At 34.3% G+C, this 19,382-nt stretch overlaps 1 protein-coding gene and 1 long non-coding RNA gene across 4 annotated transcripts; both read right to left on the bottom strand.

Annotated features, from left to right (window-relative positions):
• Window positions 1–478: 478 nt before the first annotated feature.
• On the bottom strand, window positions 479–3,860 carry LOC145727202 (uncharacterized). Its single transcript, XM_081976690.1, has 6 exons — window positions 3,839–3,860; window positions 3,467–3,570; window positions 3,257–3,391; window positions 1,175–1,282; window positions 802–1,014; window positions 479–738 (listed from the first exon to the last, which is right to left on the bottom strand). Exons 1-6 carry the CDS (start codon window positions 3,843–3,845, stop codon window positions 583–585), a joined length of 723 nt encoding a protein of 240 aa, XP_081832816.1. The 5' UTR covers window positions 3,846–3,860; the 3' UTR covers window positions 479–582.
• A 10,657-nt stretch (window positions 3,861–14,517) lies between these two features.
• On the bottom strand, window positions 14,518–18,286 carry LOC145740498 (uncharacterized). 3 transcript variants are annotated; one of them, XR_014181442.1, is made up of 5 exons: window positions 18,272–18,286; window positions 16,494–16,789; window positions 15,991–16,063; window positions 15,829–15,933; window positions 14,518–15,653 (listed from the first exon to the last, which is right to left on the bottom strand). It is a non-coding gene; the product is annotated as an uncharacterized LOC145740498 (long non-coding RNA). The 3 variants fall into 3 exon arrangements; XR_014181444.1 differs by having other exon boundaries at window positions 16,494–16,749; XR_014181443.1 differs by lacking the exon at window positions 18,272–18,286 and adding an exon at window positions 16,850–16,864.
• Window positions 18,287–19,382: the final 1,096 nt, after the last annotated feature.

Below are 19,382 nucleotides of genomic sequence, written 5' to 3'. Positions count from 1 at the left end.
GAATTATTCAAATTAGTGTCATTGATACTTGTCATTAACACTGAATACGACGAAACAAGTAAAAGCCCTAGATTTATTACTAGAAATTAGTCAATGTTTTTAGGACCGATAAGTTCCCGTTTTCTGTTGACGGTGTCAGCCGAATGTGATAGAAAACAGCTTAGAGAGTACCAACAGTTAATAGAAAGAAATTTTCTTTCTTGTCTATTTCTATGCGTTTTCTATTTCCTACATCGTTACGGAGTTCGCCTTCAGGTCTCGTGCAGTTACACCAAGAGAGCTCTTGTGGTATTGCCCCCGACAAAATCATAAATAGCCAAGTTGATGGAATTAAAACCTTTAGAGAAACTACTACAACACCTCCATGTTTAATTACTCAATATACAGAGTGGTTCAGTTTTAAGTGTTCTTTTGTCACGTTACCTACCTATAGAATAATAAGATCAATATGAAAATATAGGAGATTTAAAACAAAATATTATTATATTGATTATTGATATATTAATAATTAAAAACAGAAATGTTTGAAAAGTAAATTAAATAACAAAACAAATATAATGTAGATATAAATATTCACTTCCTTCAGGGAGTGTTTTGTATCATAAGGCACTGCTCCTGAATTTTCATGCTTAATTGTTGCAAACTGTTCCGAAGCTGACCGTCTTTGACATTTTTAATATTCGGCGTTAAAAGGGCGCTACATATTTTCCTAGTCGAATTGTACATATCTACAGCTTTCTAACACAAAAAAAATAAAAAAAAATCAAAAATGTCCCGATTAGTAAAGGAATAGTAACTTACCTGTGCAGAACCATCACGGACAGTCGACTTTTGACCGGTACGGACCAAATTATTCGTTAAAACTGACTTGCGCAAGTCCCTCGGTGACTTGCGCGATCTGCGAACACGATTTTCCTTGTTTTCTTGCTTGTCTACGTCACCAGAAGCCAACTGATCCGTCAGGGCTTTTATAGTCGCTAAGTTTTGTGCGTGTAGTGCTTGTTTCTCGGCGATCTGACATTCAATTTTATTATTACTATGAAATAACTATATCATTCGCTAAACACAAAGACAGACATTTTTAGAGGAAATGCCAAGAGAATTTAATTTTAGGAGGATTCAAGGTAATGATGAAGAACAGGCTAATAAATGCACATCAAAAGCTACAACTTACCTCCTGAGATAATTGTTGATCCAACAGAACTACTTGTTTCAATTTAGCTATAATTCGAGACTGATCGTTTTGACCAATCTCGACACTCTGCGATGGTACATTTTCGTCCTGAGTATTCAAAGTCAATAATTAAATTAAACAAAATACAGGAAAAATAACAACCTACTCATAGAAATTTAGCATTTTGAATAACAGATAAACCTTTTCCATAGTTTGTATCGTCATTATGTATTAATATACAGGGTGGTGGACGAAATGTTTACGGAGACCAGATAATACGATGATAATTAAAAAAACTATCTAAAATACTTATAGTATTATACCTTCGCAAATTACCTTGAAGTTAGAACGTCGTAGAAGCTCTTGGAAGCTTACAAAACGTTGTAGAAGCTCTTTGAAGCTACTAAAACAGTCTACAGGACCTTGGAAGCGTCTAAAACATTGTAGAAGCTCTTAGAAGCTTCTAACACATTCTAGAGGCGTTTGAAAGTGTCTAAAACGTAGTAGAAGCATATCGAAGACTTTTACAACTCTGTGGAAGCATTGAGAGCATTTCAGAAGTTTTTAGAAACTTTTAGAAGTTAATAAAACGTCGAAGAGCCATTTGGAAATTGTTAGAACGTTGTAGAAGCTCTTTGAAGCCTTTAAAACGTCGTAGAAGCTCTTTGAAGCTCCTAAAACATTCTAGAGGCGTTTGAAAGTGTCTAAAACGTCGTAGAAGCATATGAAACACTTTTAGTACTCTGTGGAAACTCTAAGACCATTTCAGAAGTTTTTAGAGACTTGTAGAAGTTAATAAAACGTCGTAGAGTCATTTGGAAATTATTAGAGCATGGTAGGAGCTCTTGGAAGCTTACAGAACGTTGCAGAAGCTCTTTGAAGCTTTTAAAACAGTCTAGATGCGTTTGAAAGTGTCTCAAACGTCGTAGAATCATATCAAAGATTATTAGAACTCTCTGGAAGCATTTGGGTCTCTAGAAAATCTTGAAAGCGTCTAGATCGGCGTAGAAGTGTATAGAACATTCCAGAGGCTTTTGGAATTTGTTAGTGAACATCGTTAAAGCTCCTAGGACCTCATAAAATATTGTAGAAGCTCTAAGAAGCTGTTCAAAATTTCTAGAACGTCGTAAAAACATTCTAGAGGCTTTTAGAAGCTTTTATCGGTTTCTAGAACGTCGTGAAAGGTTATGAAAGCCTTTATTGACATTTTGAAGCTTTTAGAAGCTTTAGAAAAATATTTGAAAGTTTATAAAACATTTCAGAAGCTTTTGGAAACTTTGAGGACGTCGTAGAAGCTTTTGGAAGATTTTAGAAGTTTTTAGAGACTTTTAAAAGTTAATAAAATGTCGTAGAAGCTCTTTAAAGCTTTTAAAACGTTTTAGAAACTTTTAGAGGCGTTTGAAACTGTCTAAAACGTCGTAGAAGCATTTGGAGAAGCTTCTAAAACATTTCAGAAGCTTTTGGGAAATTTGAGAACGTCGTAGAAGCATTAGGCATTTGGATTCAAATTTTAGAATGCTGTGGAAGTAGAAACAAAAAAACATAAAAACAAAAAAGAAAGTTGTAGAACCTTTTGGAAGCTAATAAAGCATTATAAAAGGATTGGGAAGTTTCTAAAACATCTCAGAAGATTTTGAAAGCGCCCAGAACATTCGTAGAAGCTTTTAGAACATTCTACGCGCTTTGAAAGCTTCCATAATGATCTGGAAGTGTTTACAACTTTGTAGATCGTTCTAGACACATTAGAAAGCTCTTAGAAGCTTTCAGGAAATCCTTGCAGTTTCTAAAACATGTCAGAAGGTTTAAACGTATAGTGTAAACTGACACTAAATTTCTTAGTAGTTGTGGGGTTTATAAAAATAAGCAAATTAAGCCACGCTGTATAAAAGCCTGTAGTTCAAACGGTTCCTAATATATTAGTAATAAACTGAAAAGAAATTTAACGTTTGACACCCTGTATCTCGAAAACTAAAGAGCGGAATCTACAGTTTTCTGTTACGACACTTATTTAGAAACACCCTGTATTCTACTCAGTAACATTCTTTGTTATTAAGATAATAAAAATGCTAAATAAGAAAGTACCTTTGGAGCTTTGCACAATCGTTCCATGCGTAAAAAACTCTCTTCAGATGACACTGAATCTGGAGTTTTAATGTCTTCATCATTAACCTCCTCGTCCATTAATAATTGCGGTTGCGGTGATTGATCCTGGTTTATCTTTTTGTCCGAAACAGGTTGTTGTTGTTCACTAATGGTCGACATAATACACGACTATTACTGAACAACAACAACCTGTTTCGGACAAAAAAACAAGCCAGGATCCAGGATCAACAAAGTGGAAGTGCCGAATGTTGGTGGTGGGTTTTGAGGAGGAGCACCGACAAATTTTAGAAAATCTAAAAAAAAATTTTTTCTCAGTTTTAGTGCTGTTTGTGGGGTTGAAGAAATCAATAATTGTTAATTTAGAATAACACAAATGTATGTCTTCTTCAACTCCGTAACGCAGTTTAGTTTGAGTTTGCAACGTCATAACAGTATTTGCGTTTTTAGCTACCACGACCGTAATGATCTTCTTTCTGCCCGCTATACGTAATAAACTACTTCGGCTGACAAATATAGCAACTGGTAGAATTATATCAAGTAAATTATCCATGAAAAACTCACCTTTCATTTCATACGACGTAAAAACATACTTTCCAGTTTGTGGATCAATGTCTGCTATTGTAAATAATAATTATAATTAATGGGAATACAATGGTAATCACTGTTCCAAAGCAGTCGTTACATTGGGCACGTTTACCCGACGTCAGCGGCTTAGAGGTTAAGTAAGCGGTCCTATTTAGTTGGTTATGACTGGCTTACTTAGCTTCTCAGCCGCTGACGTCGGGTGAACGTACACATTATAATGTCATCATATCATTTTGACCAACTTTCAAATTACGTCACATTCGCTCTGCTCGCTCCATGGAGCATGAAAACGAACGCTGACCATATTTCGATCATCTGTCACAAGCTTAGAATCTCTCAAAACCACTCCATGAAGCTATAAAACTACCAAACTTGCTTAAAAGCAATACATTCAGTATAAATGATTTTATAGTTTTATAAGTTGTTTTTTGGCAGTTGTGACGTGTAGCTGTTTATTGTCATATATATTTCGATCTGTCACAATGGTGGTAACTGTCAAATACAACTCCATGGAGTTATCAAACTATAAAACATTGTTTAAAGGCAGTACAATCAGGACAAATCTCATTTAATGTTTGTTTATAGATCTATGAATATAACAGTTCTGACATACAAATGCCTATTTCAAATTTAACCTGTTGCGAACGTGTCAACTGGCAAAATTGGATTCATAGAGCTATTAAACTAAAGCAACCACTTAAAAAGCGTTACAATTGGTATTAAACTACGCTAAAATCTTCCAAATTCCGGTCAAGTTTTCACAGTTTTGCCATTAGTGACAGATATCACGTGGTTTTTGAGGAAAATTTAGGTAGGCAATCACGTGAAAACTGTCAAAATAACTGCCATAAATCTCAGAAACACGTTTTATATCGAATACTGCAAGGAAACTTTTCGAAACCTCGATTTTGCAACTTTTGAGCACAGATTGAGAGTTTTAAAGGTAATGACAATTGTCAGGTGGTTCTAGAGGATAATTTAGCTAGACAGTCACGTGACCCACTTGGAATAAGAACTAACACTACAAAATTTGCTACAGTCAGAGAAAAAAGCGGTGTCAAAGTTCTAACTGCCAAAACACACACAGTTGACAGTTTCAAGGACGGTCAACGATAAAATAGCCGGTAAAACCCACTTTGACTATTTTAAGCACATTTTTGAAATCCTCATTAAATTTCCTATTAAATGACCTAAAAAAATGGTACAAAATTGGGTACAGTCAGGGAGAAAAACTGTGTTAAAGTTTGAACTGCCAGAAACACAGTTTGAAAGGACAGTCAGGAACAATATTGCCTGTAAAAAGCACTTGGAGTAAGAAAATGACTGTTTTAAGCACATTTTTGGAATCCTCGTTAAATTTCCTATTTAATAACCTGAAAAAACAATACAAAATTTTGTACAGTCAGGAAGAAAACCGGTGTCAAGTTTGAATTGCCAGAAATATAGTTTGAAAGGACAGTCAGCGACAATATTGCCTGTAAAACGCACTTGGAGTAAGAAAATGACTGTTTTAAGCACATTTTTGGAATCCTCATTAAATTTCCTATTTAATAACCTGAATAAATTGTCCAAAAATTTGGTACAGTCAGGGAGTCATCCGGTGTTAAGTTTAAACTGCCAGAAACATAGTTTGAAAGGACAGTTAGGCAGAAAACCACCTGTAAAACCCACTTGGAGTGAGAAAATGACTGTTTTAAGCACATTTTTGGAATTCTCATTAAATTTCCTATTTAACAACCTGAAAAAATAGTACAAAATTTGCTACAGTCAGGGAGAAATCCGGTGTTAAGTTTGAACTGCCAGAAATACAGTTTGAAAGGACAGTCAGGGACAAAATTGCCTGTAAAACCCACTTGGAGTGAGAAAATGACTATTTTAAGCACATTTTTGGAATCCTCATTAAATTTCCTATTTGATAATCTGAAAAAATAGTCCAAAATTTGGTACAGTCAGAGAGAAAACTGGTGTTAAGTTTGAACTGCCAGAAATACAGTTTGAAAGGACAGTTAAGCAGAAAATCACCTGTAAAACCCCCTTGGAGTAAGAAAATTACTGTTTTAAGCACATTTTTGGAATCCTCATTAAATTTCCTATTTAACAACCTGAAAAAATAGTACAAAATTTGGTACAGTCAGGGAGAAATCCGGTGTTAAGTTTGAACTGCCAGAAATACAGTTTGAAAGGACAGCCAGGGACAAAATCGCTTGTAAAACCCCCTTGGAGTAAGAAAATGACTGTTTTAAGCACATTTTTGGAATCCTCATTAAATTTCCTATTTAATAACTGAAAAAATAGTCCAAAATTTGTTACAGTCAGGGAGAAAAACTGTGTTAAAGTTTGAACTGCCAGAAACGTAGTTTGAAAGGACAGTTAGGCAGAAAATCACCTGTAAACCCCACTTGGAGTGAGAAAATGACTGTTTTAAGCACATTTTTGGAATCCTCATTAAATTTCCTATTTAATAACCTGAAAAAATTGTCCAAAAATTTGGTACAGTCAGGGAGAGATCCGGTGTTAAGTTTGAACTGCCAGAAATACAGTTTGAAAGGACAGTCAGGGACAATATTACCTGTAAAACGCACTTGGAGTAAGAAAATGACTGTTTTAGGCACATTTTTGGAATCCTCGTTAAATTTCCTATTTAATAACCTGAAAAAACAATACAAAATTTTGTACAGTCAGGAAGAAAACCGGTGTCAAGTTTGAATTGCCAGAAATATAGTTTGAAAGGACAGTCAGGGACAATATTGCCTGTAAAACGCACTTGGAGTAAGAAAATGACTGTTTTAAGCACATTTTTGGAATCCTCAATAAATTTCCTATTTAATAACTGAAAAAATAGTCCAAAATTTGGTACAGTCAGGGAGAAAAACTGGGTTAAAGTTTGAACTGCCAGAAACGTAGTTTGAAAGGACAGTTAGGCAGAAAATCACCTGTAAACCCCACTTGGAGTGAGAAAATGACTGTTTTAAGCACATTTTTGGAATCCTCATTAAATTTCCTATTTAATAACCTGAAAAAATTGTCCAAAAAATTTCGTACAGTCAGGGAGAGATCCGGTGTTAAGTTTGAACTGCCAGAAATACAGTTTGAAAGGACAGTCAGGGACAATATTGCCTGTGAAACCCACTTGGAGTAAGAAAATTACTGTTTTAAGCATATTTTTGGAATCCTCATTAAATTTCGAATTTAATAACCTGAAAAAATAGTCCAAAAATTTGGTACAGTCAGGGAGTCATCCGGTGTTAAGTTTGAACTGCCAGAAATACAGTTTGAAAGGACAGTCAGGGACAATATTGCCTGTAAAACGCACTTGGAGTAAGAAAATGACTTTTAAGCACATTATTGGAATCCTTATTAAATTTCCTGTTTAATAACCTGAAAAAATAGTTCAAAAATTTGGTACAGTCAGGGAGACATCCGGTGTTAAGTTTAAACTGCCAGAAACGTAGTTTGAAAGGACAGTTAGGCAGAAAATCACCTGTAAAACCCACTTGGAGTGATAAAATGACTGTTTTAAGCACATTTTTGGAATCCTCATTAAATTTCCTATTTAACAACCTGAAAAAATAGTACAAAATTTGGTACAGTCAGGGAGAAAAACGGTGTTAAAATTGATCTGCCAGAAATACAGTTTAAAAAGGATAATATTGCCGGTAAAACCCACTTGAATTAAGAAAATTACTGCTTTAAACACATTTTTAGAATCCTCATTGAATTTCCTATTCAATAAACTGAAAAAACGACACTATATAATTATTGCGTCACTGCCGTTTGCTGTAGACCGGAGATTATCTTCTATATAATTTTTTGGGGTTTTAGAAATCATCATTCATAGCATTAGTTGAGTAAATTGTTTTATGTGTAATACAAAACTGGTATTATCTTACCTACTCCAGGTACAAGACATGATTTCGTAAGAAATTTTTTGAAATTTTTTTTCGGAATGTTTTTAAGATGAAAATAATTTCACCTATAATAATAACGGAACAACCTAGAAGCACTAAATTCAAAATAGGGATTTTGGAGAGTACCGTTTACAGTTTTGAGAAAAAAATAAATAAATTTTAACATTATCACGATTATTTGACAAAACGGCACACTCGAGATATCTAGACTGAACGTTGGTATCCCAAATTTCGAGTTTTTATTATAAAAACTGTTAAAGTTAAGGCGTTTTTTACAAAATGCTTTGTTCACATTAGGAGCCGCACTAAAATATCTACCTAGAAAGCTATCAGGGCTACGTAGACGGTTCAAATTTGGTGTGTGAATTATCTATAGTGCTTTTCATCGTTTCCTAAAGCAAAATTTATAAAACCTTTATTTTGACATATATTTGACAGTTCAAGGTCACCTTGAAGATCAAATAGCGAAAAACAGACTTTGGTAAATTCAAACCCTTTAATTACCCTGCCCATATACCAAATTTCAAAATTTTGTCTCAAAAAATGATGAAATTATCGCGTTTTCTACGTGAACTCTGCATATAGGAATTGCTAGATCTAACTTGACGTAGAGGGAAAACTATTGAAGTTAAAGTGCTCAAATTTGGTATAGGGGTTATTGATGATGCTCTTCACGATTCTGGGTAATAAAACGAAAAAAAAATTGAAATTTGTCATGTTTGACAGCTCAAGGTCGCCCCCAAGGTCACAGAACCGGCATCTGATAACGTCAGATTCGAGCCAACACTTCACACTGTACAGGGTGGGCAAATAAGCGAGGTAAGCGGCTGTACCTCCGAAACTAATGATCGTAGAGAGTTACGGTAAAAAAATTTACAGGTTAAGTAGGCAAGGGAAAATGCTGGAAATTATTTTCAAGTTTCCAAGATGGCTACCAGAGGGCGTTTGCGCCATCTTGAATTACATAAAGTTATGTTTCTTGTGATTTTCCCCAATGAAGGTAACAAAAAAGTATTTGCGTTTTAATGTTAACTTAAAGTCGAACATTTTTTGAAAAAAACATTTTTTTCTATCTTTCGAAATAAAGTGGTGGGGGGTATTTGAATGTTGTTTTAAATAAATGCCTGTAACTTCAAAACGTCTTTAATACATTTGGATAAATTTGGTATCATTGAAAAGAGCATTTCTTGGGCTTTTAGGTTTCTTCTGATAATGACAGTTGTGACCTAAACGGCCGCCGATAGAGGGCGTTATTTGATATTATAACCAAAATAATGGATTTTCTCAAAAAATTTAAATGCAATGATATGACTTTTTGTAGACTAGAAAAAAGACAAATGACAAAAAAAGAAAAAAAAAAAATAAGATGCGGTCTGCGCAGGCTTATTGGTTACTCATTTGTCTATTTTCTAGTCTACAAAAAGTCATATCATTGCATTTAAATTTTTTGAGAAAATCCATTATTTTGGTTATAATATCAAATAACGCCCGTTTAGGTCACAACTGTCATTATCAGAAGAAACCTAAAAGCCCAAGAAATGCTCTTTTCAATGATACCAAATTTATCCAAATGTATTAAAGACGTTTCGTAGTTACAGGCATTTATTTAAAACAACATTCAAATACCCCCCACCACTTTATTTCGAAAGATAGAGAAAAATGTTTTTTTTCAAAAAATGTTCGACTTTAAGTTAACATTAAAACGCAAATACTTTTTTGTTACCTTCATTGGGGAAAATCACAAGAAACGTAACTTGATGTAATTCAAGATGGCGCAAACGCCCTCTGGTAGCCATCTTGGAAACTTGAAAATAATTTCCAGCATTTTCCCTTGCCTACTTAACCTATAAATTTTTTTACCGTAACTCTCTCTCTACGATCATTAGTTCCGGAGGTACAGCCGCTTACCTCGCTTATTTGCCCACCCTGTACATACAGAAAGTTTCAGATCCATATCTTTAAAAATACGAAAAATATAGCGTTTTCCACGAGAGCCCTACCCTTACCCACAAAACATTAAAAACCCAGAAAAACTTACCAAATCCAGCAGGAGGAGATAGTTTTTTAGTAGGTACTCATCTTCCAATGCTGACTTGTAAAATACACACTCTATTCAGTACTGCCGGATTCCAGCAAGCCGGAGCCGGAGATGTCCGATCGGTCAGTGGCGTCGGAATTATTTTTTTCTTCACTTAAAAATGCGTTAAATAAACATTGTGAGCAGTTACTTCGTTCTTTCACTATCCACAGGACATTTTAGAACAACATATTTGCATACCTTTATTTCCAGCATTCTCCTTTTACATCTATAATTCCACATACAGTGTGACCCATTTAGAATGGAAACACCCCTATAAAATTTTAGGTTATTAACCGATTTCAATGATTTTTTTTTTTTTTAATAATTAGGAATGAAATGTCTATTACGGGAGAAAATTTTAAATATTTATTTCAGTTTTCAGGTCATATTACGATACTTTTTCTTGATAGAAAATGGAGAATTTTTATTAGCGATTTTTTTATTGAAAAAATTACTACGCCACTGGATCTATAGTGCTTTCAAATAGCTGTGACCAAAATTTTTTTTTTTTTTTTTAGAAATTAATCAATTAATAATTAATAATAAACAAGTAAATAGTAACACCATTTCTATGGCAACAGTTGATGCAGGGTGTTCTTTTGTGACCGTTAGCTTAGAGGATTTTTGAATTTTAATTTGTCATAACTTTGTTATTAATTAATGGATTTTTATGAAATTTTGGTCACAGCTATTTGTATTAATAAAATATACAGGGTGTCCCATAACTATATGACAATTTCTCGGGGGCATACAGGCGAGGTCAAAATAATACGATTTGTTCATATAATTTTTTTTTTCTAATTATGGCATATAAAGTGACACTTTTCAAAACTGATTAGAGTGAAAAAACGTTTTACTTTATGTAACTAGTTACATAAAGTATCACTTTATGTAACTAGTTATGAAAAGTTCATTTCATCACTCCCTGTTTTTATGCATTTCCGTAGAAACATATGGGCGACATCCATCATAACATGTCGTTGTCACTGTTTATACAAGGTGCTATGAAAGTGAATATTTCTGTTAAATCACTTTAAAAGATGGTTTTTACCGCTTTTTGGTCAAAATTAGAAAAAATTATGTATGCAACACGTTTCGAAAATGTCTTATTGTGTAACTCATTCAAATTGTAGGACCTCGCTGCGCTCGCCCTACAAACATTCATTCGTTACACAAAGTCGATCTTTTCGTAACTGGTTACATAAATAGCTATTATCTACTCCTAGCATGGTAATCATTCATTACATAGCTCATTTTGAGTTACGTAATGAGCGATTTTACCGCACTAGTGCGATAATAATCGATTTTATCGCACTAGTGCGATAAAACAACTTTAAATGAAAATTTCTGCTGTAATTGTTTATTGAATTTAAACATAACTTTGATACATTTTTTCATATTTCTCCTTTGACTTGGCAGGCAACAAGCCAGATACCACGTTTGCGGCAGCTTCTTCAATATCTGACGGAAGTTCTTCAGACATGTTCATAACGAAATGCACTTTTAAAAAATTGTGACTGACACTGTTAAATTGTCGCTTAAGTAATATGTGGAAACAAATGGCCACCATAGCAACAACACCAAAACAGTACAGCGTAGATGACAAAATTTAAGGGTAACAAATAACTACCCGTAGCAAGCATATACGAGACGTTCCTAAATAGTTCACATTGCACAAAATATGAATTTTTTTCTTACTTTACGCTGCTTCTGATGGTCGTAGATAAAATGTTGTACATCACCCGTGGGGTATGGCAAATTAACGTACTCGTGTGATCACCACAACTCGGTCTACGACCTCGTCGTGGCAACACTCCCACTCGTGACTATAAAAATGCTCATACCCCACTAGTAATGTAAATAACTATTAAAGTCACTCCTAAGGGATATATCTAGCCCCAAAGAACTGCCTTCCAATTAACGTTTTTGGTCGTAACTTTTGAAACACTTTGTATATTGTAATGATTATTGGGTTTAATGTTTTATCGTAAGAGACCTTCTATTTGACATGAAAACCAGGTATCTCGTCATGGAAAGGCCGGAACTAACTGGACCTAAGACACAATTTGCTTAAACTTTGACAGCTGTCATTATTTTCAGCTGCAAACGCCATTAATGGATACTCTTGACATTTTTATCGAAAAATTGTACTCTTCTTTTATTTCGATAAAATAAACAGTTTTCGAGATAAATCGATTTTTCATTGAACTGCTTAAACCACAATGTACTTTTTTACTTATTTACTTTTTTTTATAGTTGTGTGCAACATCTGGTGACATCTGTACTCAACTCTATGAGTTAGAAAGTACAGATGGCGTTCCAAAATCTAGGAACAGCACCATTAATGCCGCATCATTCGGTAAACACCGATCTGATTGGTTGAAAATGGTGAGGTTTTGTTTTTTGTTTATCAATCCCAATCCTCTGACCGGTTTCGCCGTATTACGGCTCATCAGAGAGGCTATAGGGCTTGATAACCAAAGAACAAAACCTTCAGTACAGTAACCTATAGCCTATAGCCTCTCTGATGAGCCGTAATACGGCGAAACCGGTCAGAGGATTGGGATTGATAAACAAAAAACAAAACCTCACCATTTTCAACCAATCAGATCGGTGTTTACCGAATGATGCGGCATTAATGGTGCTGTTCCTAGATTTTGGAACGCCATCTGTACTTTCTAACTCATAGAGTTGAGTACAGATGTCACCAGATGTTGCACACAACTATCATTTCTGGCATCCAGTTGACTATACTGGAACGAAGGTTTTGTTCTTTGGTTATCAAGCCCTATAGCCTCTCTGATGAGCCGTAATACGGCGAAACCGGTCAGAGGATTGGGATTGATAAACAAAAAACAAAACCTCACCATTTTTTTACTTTTTTTTATTAACTTGCTCTTGCTTTTTTATTATTTTGCTCCACTTTAATTTTCCAAATTACAAATGACCATGTCTAAAATCCAACTGCTCTTTTCTATACTACAAGTGACTAATCTGAAATACAAATTGCAATTTCGAAAATCAAAGTTATTATTCTAAAATTGATGAATTGAAGTACCTTTTCTGAAATACAAGTGATATTTTTTAAATCCATCTTATGGTTTCTAAAATTCAACTGACGCTTTCTAAACTACATGTGTAAATGGTGTAGAGTTGATATTGGCTCTTTTCAAAATTTCACAATCAACAAATTTCAATGCAAAAGTGAGACATGAAGCAACTGCTTTACTTAACAAGCATCTGGATTTCGATACAATAGTTATTGGCATGGTATTCTTGCAAGTGTTCAAAATCACTACGCCACTATCGGATTATCTCCAAACAAAGAATCTAGACTACGCCCAAGCATGGAGGAATATTGAGTCTTCTCTTAGTAGACTAAAAGGTTACAAGACAAGTTTCCTGAAACTTTAAAAGCATTTTTAGAACAAAGCGCTCAACGCTTTGTTCTAAAAATGACGCAGAGACTTGAAGAAAGAGCAAACAACGATAAAACTCTTGATGACATAGTTATTGGCAAAGCAATAACTGATGAGAAAAGAAAGAACCTAAAAGTAACCTTCTGAAGATGACAGTGTTGGAACTTCTCCCGAAGAAGAAATCAAAATAAAGATCATTTTCGTAATCAAGTTTCCTGCGAACGAGCATTCTCTAAATTAAAACTTATTAAACCCAAGTTAAGGTCGTCTTTGACAAACGAAAATTTAGAATCTTTGTTATTAATGCACTCAGAAGCTGATATTTTGAACTCCAGAGATTCAGACACCGTTATTGATTACCTTTGCCAATCCAGGCTCCGACATAAAAAGATTTCTTCAAGTTTAATTTGTAAACAAGAACTTTATATTTGTTTTTGTTACTTTTTCTACGAATATTCAATAATGATTGCATTTTTCGATATTGTATGTATTATGCGCACAATGTGACTTTCAAGCTTTCGAATGAATCAACTTCATTCTCGGCGCATAAAAGAATGTTTGCGCGCTTAACACATAAATAGCTATTCCTTAGGAAATTAAGTAGTAAATGTTGACAATTTTTTTTAAATGTATGTAAGTGCTGGCGCCCTCTGGCTATGGGCGTCCACCGCCCTAGCAAGGACGAGTTGTAACAGCGAATAGTTTCCTCCTCGAAAAATATATCTTCAGTATTCAAGTTTTCGTAAATTAGTGATGTTTATGAGCTCACCAATATCTTGCGCCATTTTGAGATATATTGGAGATAAAAACCGTATTTTGGCGACGGATTACCGTCCTAGCCCTACTAGCTAGTTCACCTATAAACTGAAAACTAAGGAAGAAACAATCTGAAATGACTGTCTTTATGAACACAGCTTCAGAGTTGTTTTGCTTTCCTCAAACCGAGTTGAAAAATGTGACAACATGACGTCAGCGTTCGTCGCAAAAGTACGTTGATTCCTAGTTCGTAAAACCAGTTACGTCTTACGTCGTAAAAATTGGGCTTAAATCTAAAGTAACTTCATTATGGTAACACATGACTAATGACATGCAAGCTAATTTAAGAATTATTTATGTAGGTATACCTATTATTTTTATGTACCTATCTCCTGAAACTGTGAGTTATAAGGTATAGAAATTAAACTACTTAATTTTTTATAATAAGCATTTATTTCAATTAAAATCTCATTAGCCTGGCTTCTATGGATGGCGGGCATTTTCTTCTTAAGGTGTACAAACCATAATACAGCAAAATATCCTTGAGGTGGCTTTGAACCATTTTTGCGGGCATCTTGTCCAGTTTGGGATTCAGTTTAATGTCAATGTAAGGTTTAACTTTAAAAACTTGCAATTGACAGTTAAAAATTAAATATTTAAACAAAGATTAAACTTTACAATGACTTAAACTGATGCTACTTGTTTTTGTTTAAATGGGAAAAAATACCAGGGAAAACAAACGGCATAATAATCACAAATAAGGGGATATTGAAAATAAGCTTCACAATTCTGTACTTGAGTGAACATCACAGCTTTAAGCTTTAAATTATGTTTTTTTGATTGTGAAGCTTACAAAAATAATGCATGAGAAATTAATACAGTTTTGCTAATCCGAAAAGTGGCTTTAAAAAGTGGACCCATTTGATTCTGAAGTTATTTCAGAAAATGTCACTGTCTAATGGTGGAGTTAATAAAGAGACAAACCGTAACCTTAAAAATACAATTACTAACTAAACAGAAGGGTCTCAAAGGGTTTAACACCAGATTTTATTAATAAAAATTTTATTATTTTTGTAAAGTAAGCATATTACCTTGATTTCCCAATCAAACTTCTATCAAGGTTAGAAATATTGATAATAAAAACTGGTCTATTTGAGACTCTTGCTTTGCTTGAACATACTTGCAGGTAATAGACAAACCGAAACCATTTTTTTTATGATTTTCCATCAATAGTAAAACCTGAATTCAATTTTAAGATATTTTTTTAGTTTAAAAGCTTACAGACAAAAGTCCTGTATTGTACTTTTTAAAATCAATCAATATTTCACTGCAGAAATATTAAATAGCATTAATGCCTCTACTTGCAGCACTAACCATATACAACCAAAATATATTAACATAGAGAAACATCAACACAAGGAAAGAAAGTACACCAGGTAAAACTTTGTAAGGTATGTTCAAACATAATTTAAACTTATCTAGGTAACTAGGCTAAAGTGATAAGTAAAAAGAACCCTCCCTACCTATATGAATAAATTCATAGTTTCTTGCTAGACTCCAGATCCATGCTGAACACCTCCTGTACCTCCATCCTAGCCATATGACCAGAAGCTTCAGTCCACCTCTACCTGAATTTTAAAAAATAGTTAAGTAACACATTTTTCTTTCAAGTCTGGATGTAAAAATGTATAATTAATAAAATACCTAAAAATTAAATGTAACAAAAATTATGAAAAGAGGAGACTGTGTGACTAGTTTTCCTTTCACTTACAACAAAGGAAACCAAATTCAAAAGTATGTTACCTGATTGTCAACTGTTGTAGTATCAAAATCCTCAGGGAAGGTTGCATGGCACCAGTCAGATTGGTTTTCATCCTTCCTCACTCCTCAGCTCCCTCAGGTTCCTTTCTGCACAATAAAACTGTTATTAAAAAAAGAAAATTTAAACTTGATTATGATTCTCACCTGTCATAAAATACTTAATTCACACATTACAAGGGTCCTTAAGGAAGTTGGAAAGTATGTCATCTCTTCAAACCTGGAACAGAAATGTAAGTTTTTAATTCAATAATTATTTAGGTATGATTGGGAGTTGCAAATTTCTAATTTATGTTCAAAAAAAAACTGAAATGAAACCAAAATGGATGCTAGGATGACCACACCCTTTTAAAGAAAGTAAAGCCAAAAGTAATTGTAGTTAATTTGGGTGATTCAAAATGGCGGAAACATGAACAACAAAAATGCGTAAACCATCACAAAATGGCCGCCATGGGACCCAGACCATTCTTTTTTAGGAGGCATAAGAAAATCAATACTTTGGCAACTGATTGCCTGAAATTCGCCTGTGCTACATAATAAAAAAATGTTATGTTATAAATACAGGGACACAAATGAACCCACTATTCGAAAGCAAAATAGCAGCTATATGGGAATCCTGGAAAACAAAATGGCCGGTAAGGCAAACTAACCTAACTGGTATAACTGCTCATTTTGAGTGAAAAACGTTGTCCGAACTATCCATTTTCCCAAACTTTGTCTTCAGACATCATTGAAAGTAGAAGAAAATCCATTTTGTCAGCTAAGGTCAGTCAGTCCCGTCGGCCAATTCCCTCGAACGGCCACTGGCAAAATCACCGCACCGAGTCGAGGGTGGAGTTCAAAGTTGAAGCTTCTTGCTTCTTGAAACAAATCGGAGCATGGCAACTAGCACCAATTCACCGCTTACTACGATTTCCGGTGAAAACAGTGCGGGTAGTTTAAAATTCTAGGATATTATTTTCGCAAAATTACAAGATTATTCAAACGTACATTTGTTAACATTTACTCGATCAGAACACAACCGCCAAGAAGTATTTATAATAAAAATTACAAAATTAAAATGTATTTAGTTCGGTGATTAACCATAAATTAACAACAGTTGTCAAAAATATATTGAGTTCATATTCATACTGTTTAACAGAAAACTGGAGGCCAGCAATACCAGCATCAGGATTATAAAATTCGGATTATCCGGTTGACAAAGTTTTATAACTGCACAGATCTACAATATAAATATTTGCAAAATTCAACAGTAGATTGATCAACAAAGATATTATTTTTTTAATTTTTAAAATACGTATTGTCAAATGTCTGTCATATGATACGTCAAAGGCTTTGATCACGTGACCGCCTGAACTTTTCAGATAGAAGTACCACGTGATAAGAGGCTTTAAAATTGATGAAGAAGGGGATTAACCATTTTACTTTCACCCACTTTTATCATTTAATGTCTTTCAAGGCTTTCTAATTTAATATTTTTGGTGGTTGTATGCAACCAAATATTCAAATACATAACCCATTCTGTAAAATGTGATAGTAAAATAGATATCTTTAAATAAATGTCTAATGTCTAGTCAAGTCTAGTGTTATTTTAGGTTTTCGTATGCAATTGCAGGCCCAAGCTGAGCCGCCGGGACCTATGCCGGTGCGCCCTCCAGCCAAAAAATGTTGGCGCTCTCCTATTCAGAAACTGACAAATTACGACGAAACCGCGCGATGGCTTGCTCCAATATGAACACATGCGTATTAAATGAGAGCGTTTCAACGGTTTTGCCTTACCGGTGTAGTGTTCCCAACCTTAAATGTTAAATGTTATTAAAAGGGGCCTACCAACAGCTAAGGGTTAGTGATAAATCACAGGAGTTGTTGACAATCAATACACACCTAGGGTTATTTGCATATAATAGGCTTACATATGGGATTAGCTCAGCCCCTGGAATTTTTCAAACAGTTATGGAAACTGTCTTGTCAGGGTTGAAAAATACTAAATGTTATTTAGACGACATTCAAGTGTTTGGTTCATGTATTGAAGAATGTTTTTCGAATGTCATGAATGTTTTTAGGAGGTTGGATAAATATAGCATTAAAGGGAACGAAAAAAAATGTAAATTTTTCATAAATAAAGTAGAGTTTTTGGGTCATGTTATAGATTCGTCAGGCATACACCCTACAGAAGAAAAAATTAAGGCAATTACATCAGCTCCTTCTCCAAAATCAGTGACTGAGTTGAAATCTTTCTTAGGCTTACTAAATTATTACGGAAAATTTATTCCACTTTTATCATTGAAGTTAGGACCTCTTTATAAATTATGTCAGTCAGGAGTTGATTTCGATGAAAATTGGTCTCATGAATGTGAAAATTGTTTTCAAGAGAGCAAAAAACTATTAACTTCAGATGCAGTTTTGATGCATAATAACCCAACCTTACCCATATTTGTCACATGTGATGCAAGTGGGTATGGTGTGGGAGCTGTCTTAAGTCATAAAGTTCAGGGATTGGAAAGACCTGTGTTATTTGCATCAAGTACCTTGTCAGCTGCTGAAAAAAAATATAGCAATATTGAGAGAGAAGCATTGGCTATCATTTTTGCATTACGCAAGTTTCATAAGTATTTATATGGTCGTAAGTTTACTCTGATTTCTGATCATCAACCTCTACAGTTAATATTTGGTAGAAATAAAAATATTCCTGTTGCGGCAGCAGCTAGGATAACGCGGTGGGCATTGATACTTTCTGGTTACGATTATGACATTCAATATAGGAAGGGGTCCCTGATTTCTAATGCCGACTGTTTATCGCGCCTTCCCTGTACCGAAAAAACAGAGGTGCCTGACTTTATTTGCTCATTTAGTTTGATTGATCAAATTCCTCTTAATATTCTAGTGATGTAGCTAAGGAAACGCTTAAAGATGTCCTTTTGTGTAAAGTAAAAGATTTAACTATCTCTGGATGACCCAATAGTGTTTCTGATGAAAACCTAAAGCCATTTTTTAAAAGGCGTTTTGAGTTAAGTGTTGAGAAAAATTGCATACTGCTTGGAAATAGAGGATTAATTCCTAATAACCTCAGACTTAAAGTACTTCAACTGTTTCATAATCAACATTGTGGGATAGTTAGAACTAAAATGCTGGTTAGGTCGTATTGCTGGTGGCCTGGCATAAATAATGATTTAGATAAATTTATAGCTGCTTGTAAAGTATGCCAGCAACTTCAGAACTTTTCAAATTCAGGGGTTTGTCAGCTTGGCCTAATGCGCCTCATAACTTTTACAGGGTTCACGTAGACTTCTTTTTTTTAAGTTTAAGAGTGTTTTTTTATTACTGGTTGACCAAAGGTCAAAATGGATTGATGTCAAACTAATGGAAAATGGAACAAATGCAAAAGATATGTTTGCTATTTTTGGGCTACCATGTGAGCTAGTTTCAGACAATGGCCCACCTTTTAGTTCTAATGAATTTCAAAAATTTTGCCAAGCCAATGGGATCAAACTTGTTAAAACACCTCCATACCACCCACAAAGTAATGGGATTGCTGAAAG

The sequence above is a fragment of the Ips typographus genome, linkage group LG1 (assembly GCF_016097725.1).
Source record: "Ips typographus isolate SLU linkage group LG1, UJ_Ityp_2.0, whole genome shotgun sequence".
NCBI classification, from domain to species: Eukaryota; Metazoa; Arthropoda; class Insecta; order Coleoptera; family Curculionidae; genus Ips; species Ips typographus.
The sequence above is the reverse complement of the archived record's forward strand: the minus strand, read 5'-3'. Positions and strand labels throughout refer to the sequence as shown.

Coding starts and splice junctions, on each gene's coding strand:
- LOC145727202 (XM_081976690.1), bottom strand. Junction 1,283..3,256: donor GATTGTGCAAAGCTCCAAAG/GTACTTTCTTAT, acceptor TTGAATACTCAG/GACGAAAATGTACCATCGCA. Junction 739..801: donor TCCGTGATGGTTCTGCACAG/GTAAGTTACTAT, acceptor TTTTTGTGTTAG/AAAGCTGTAGATATGTACAA.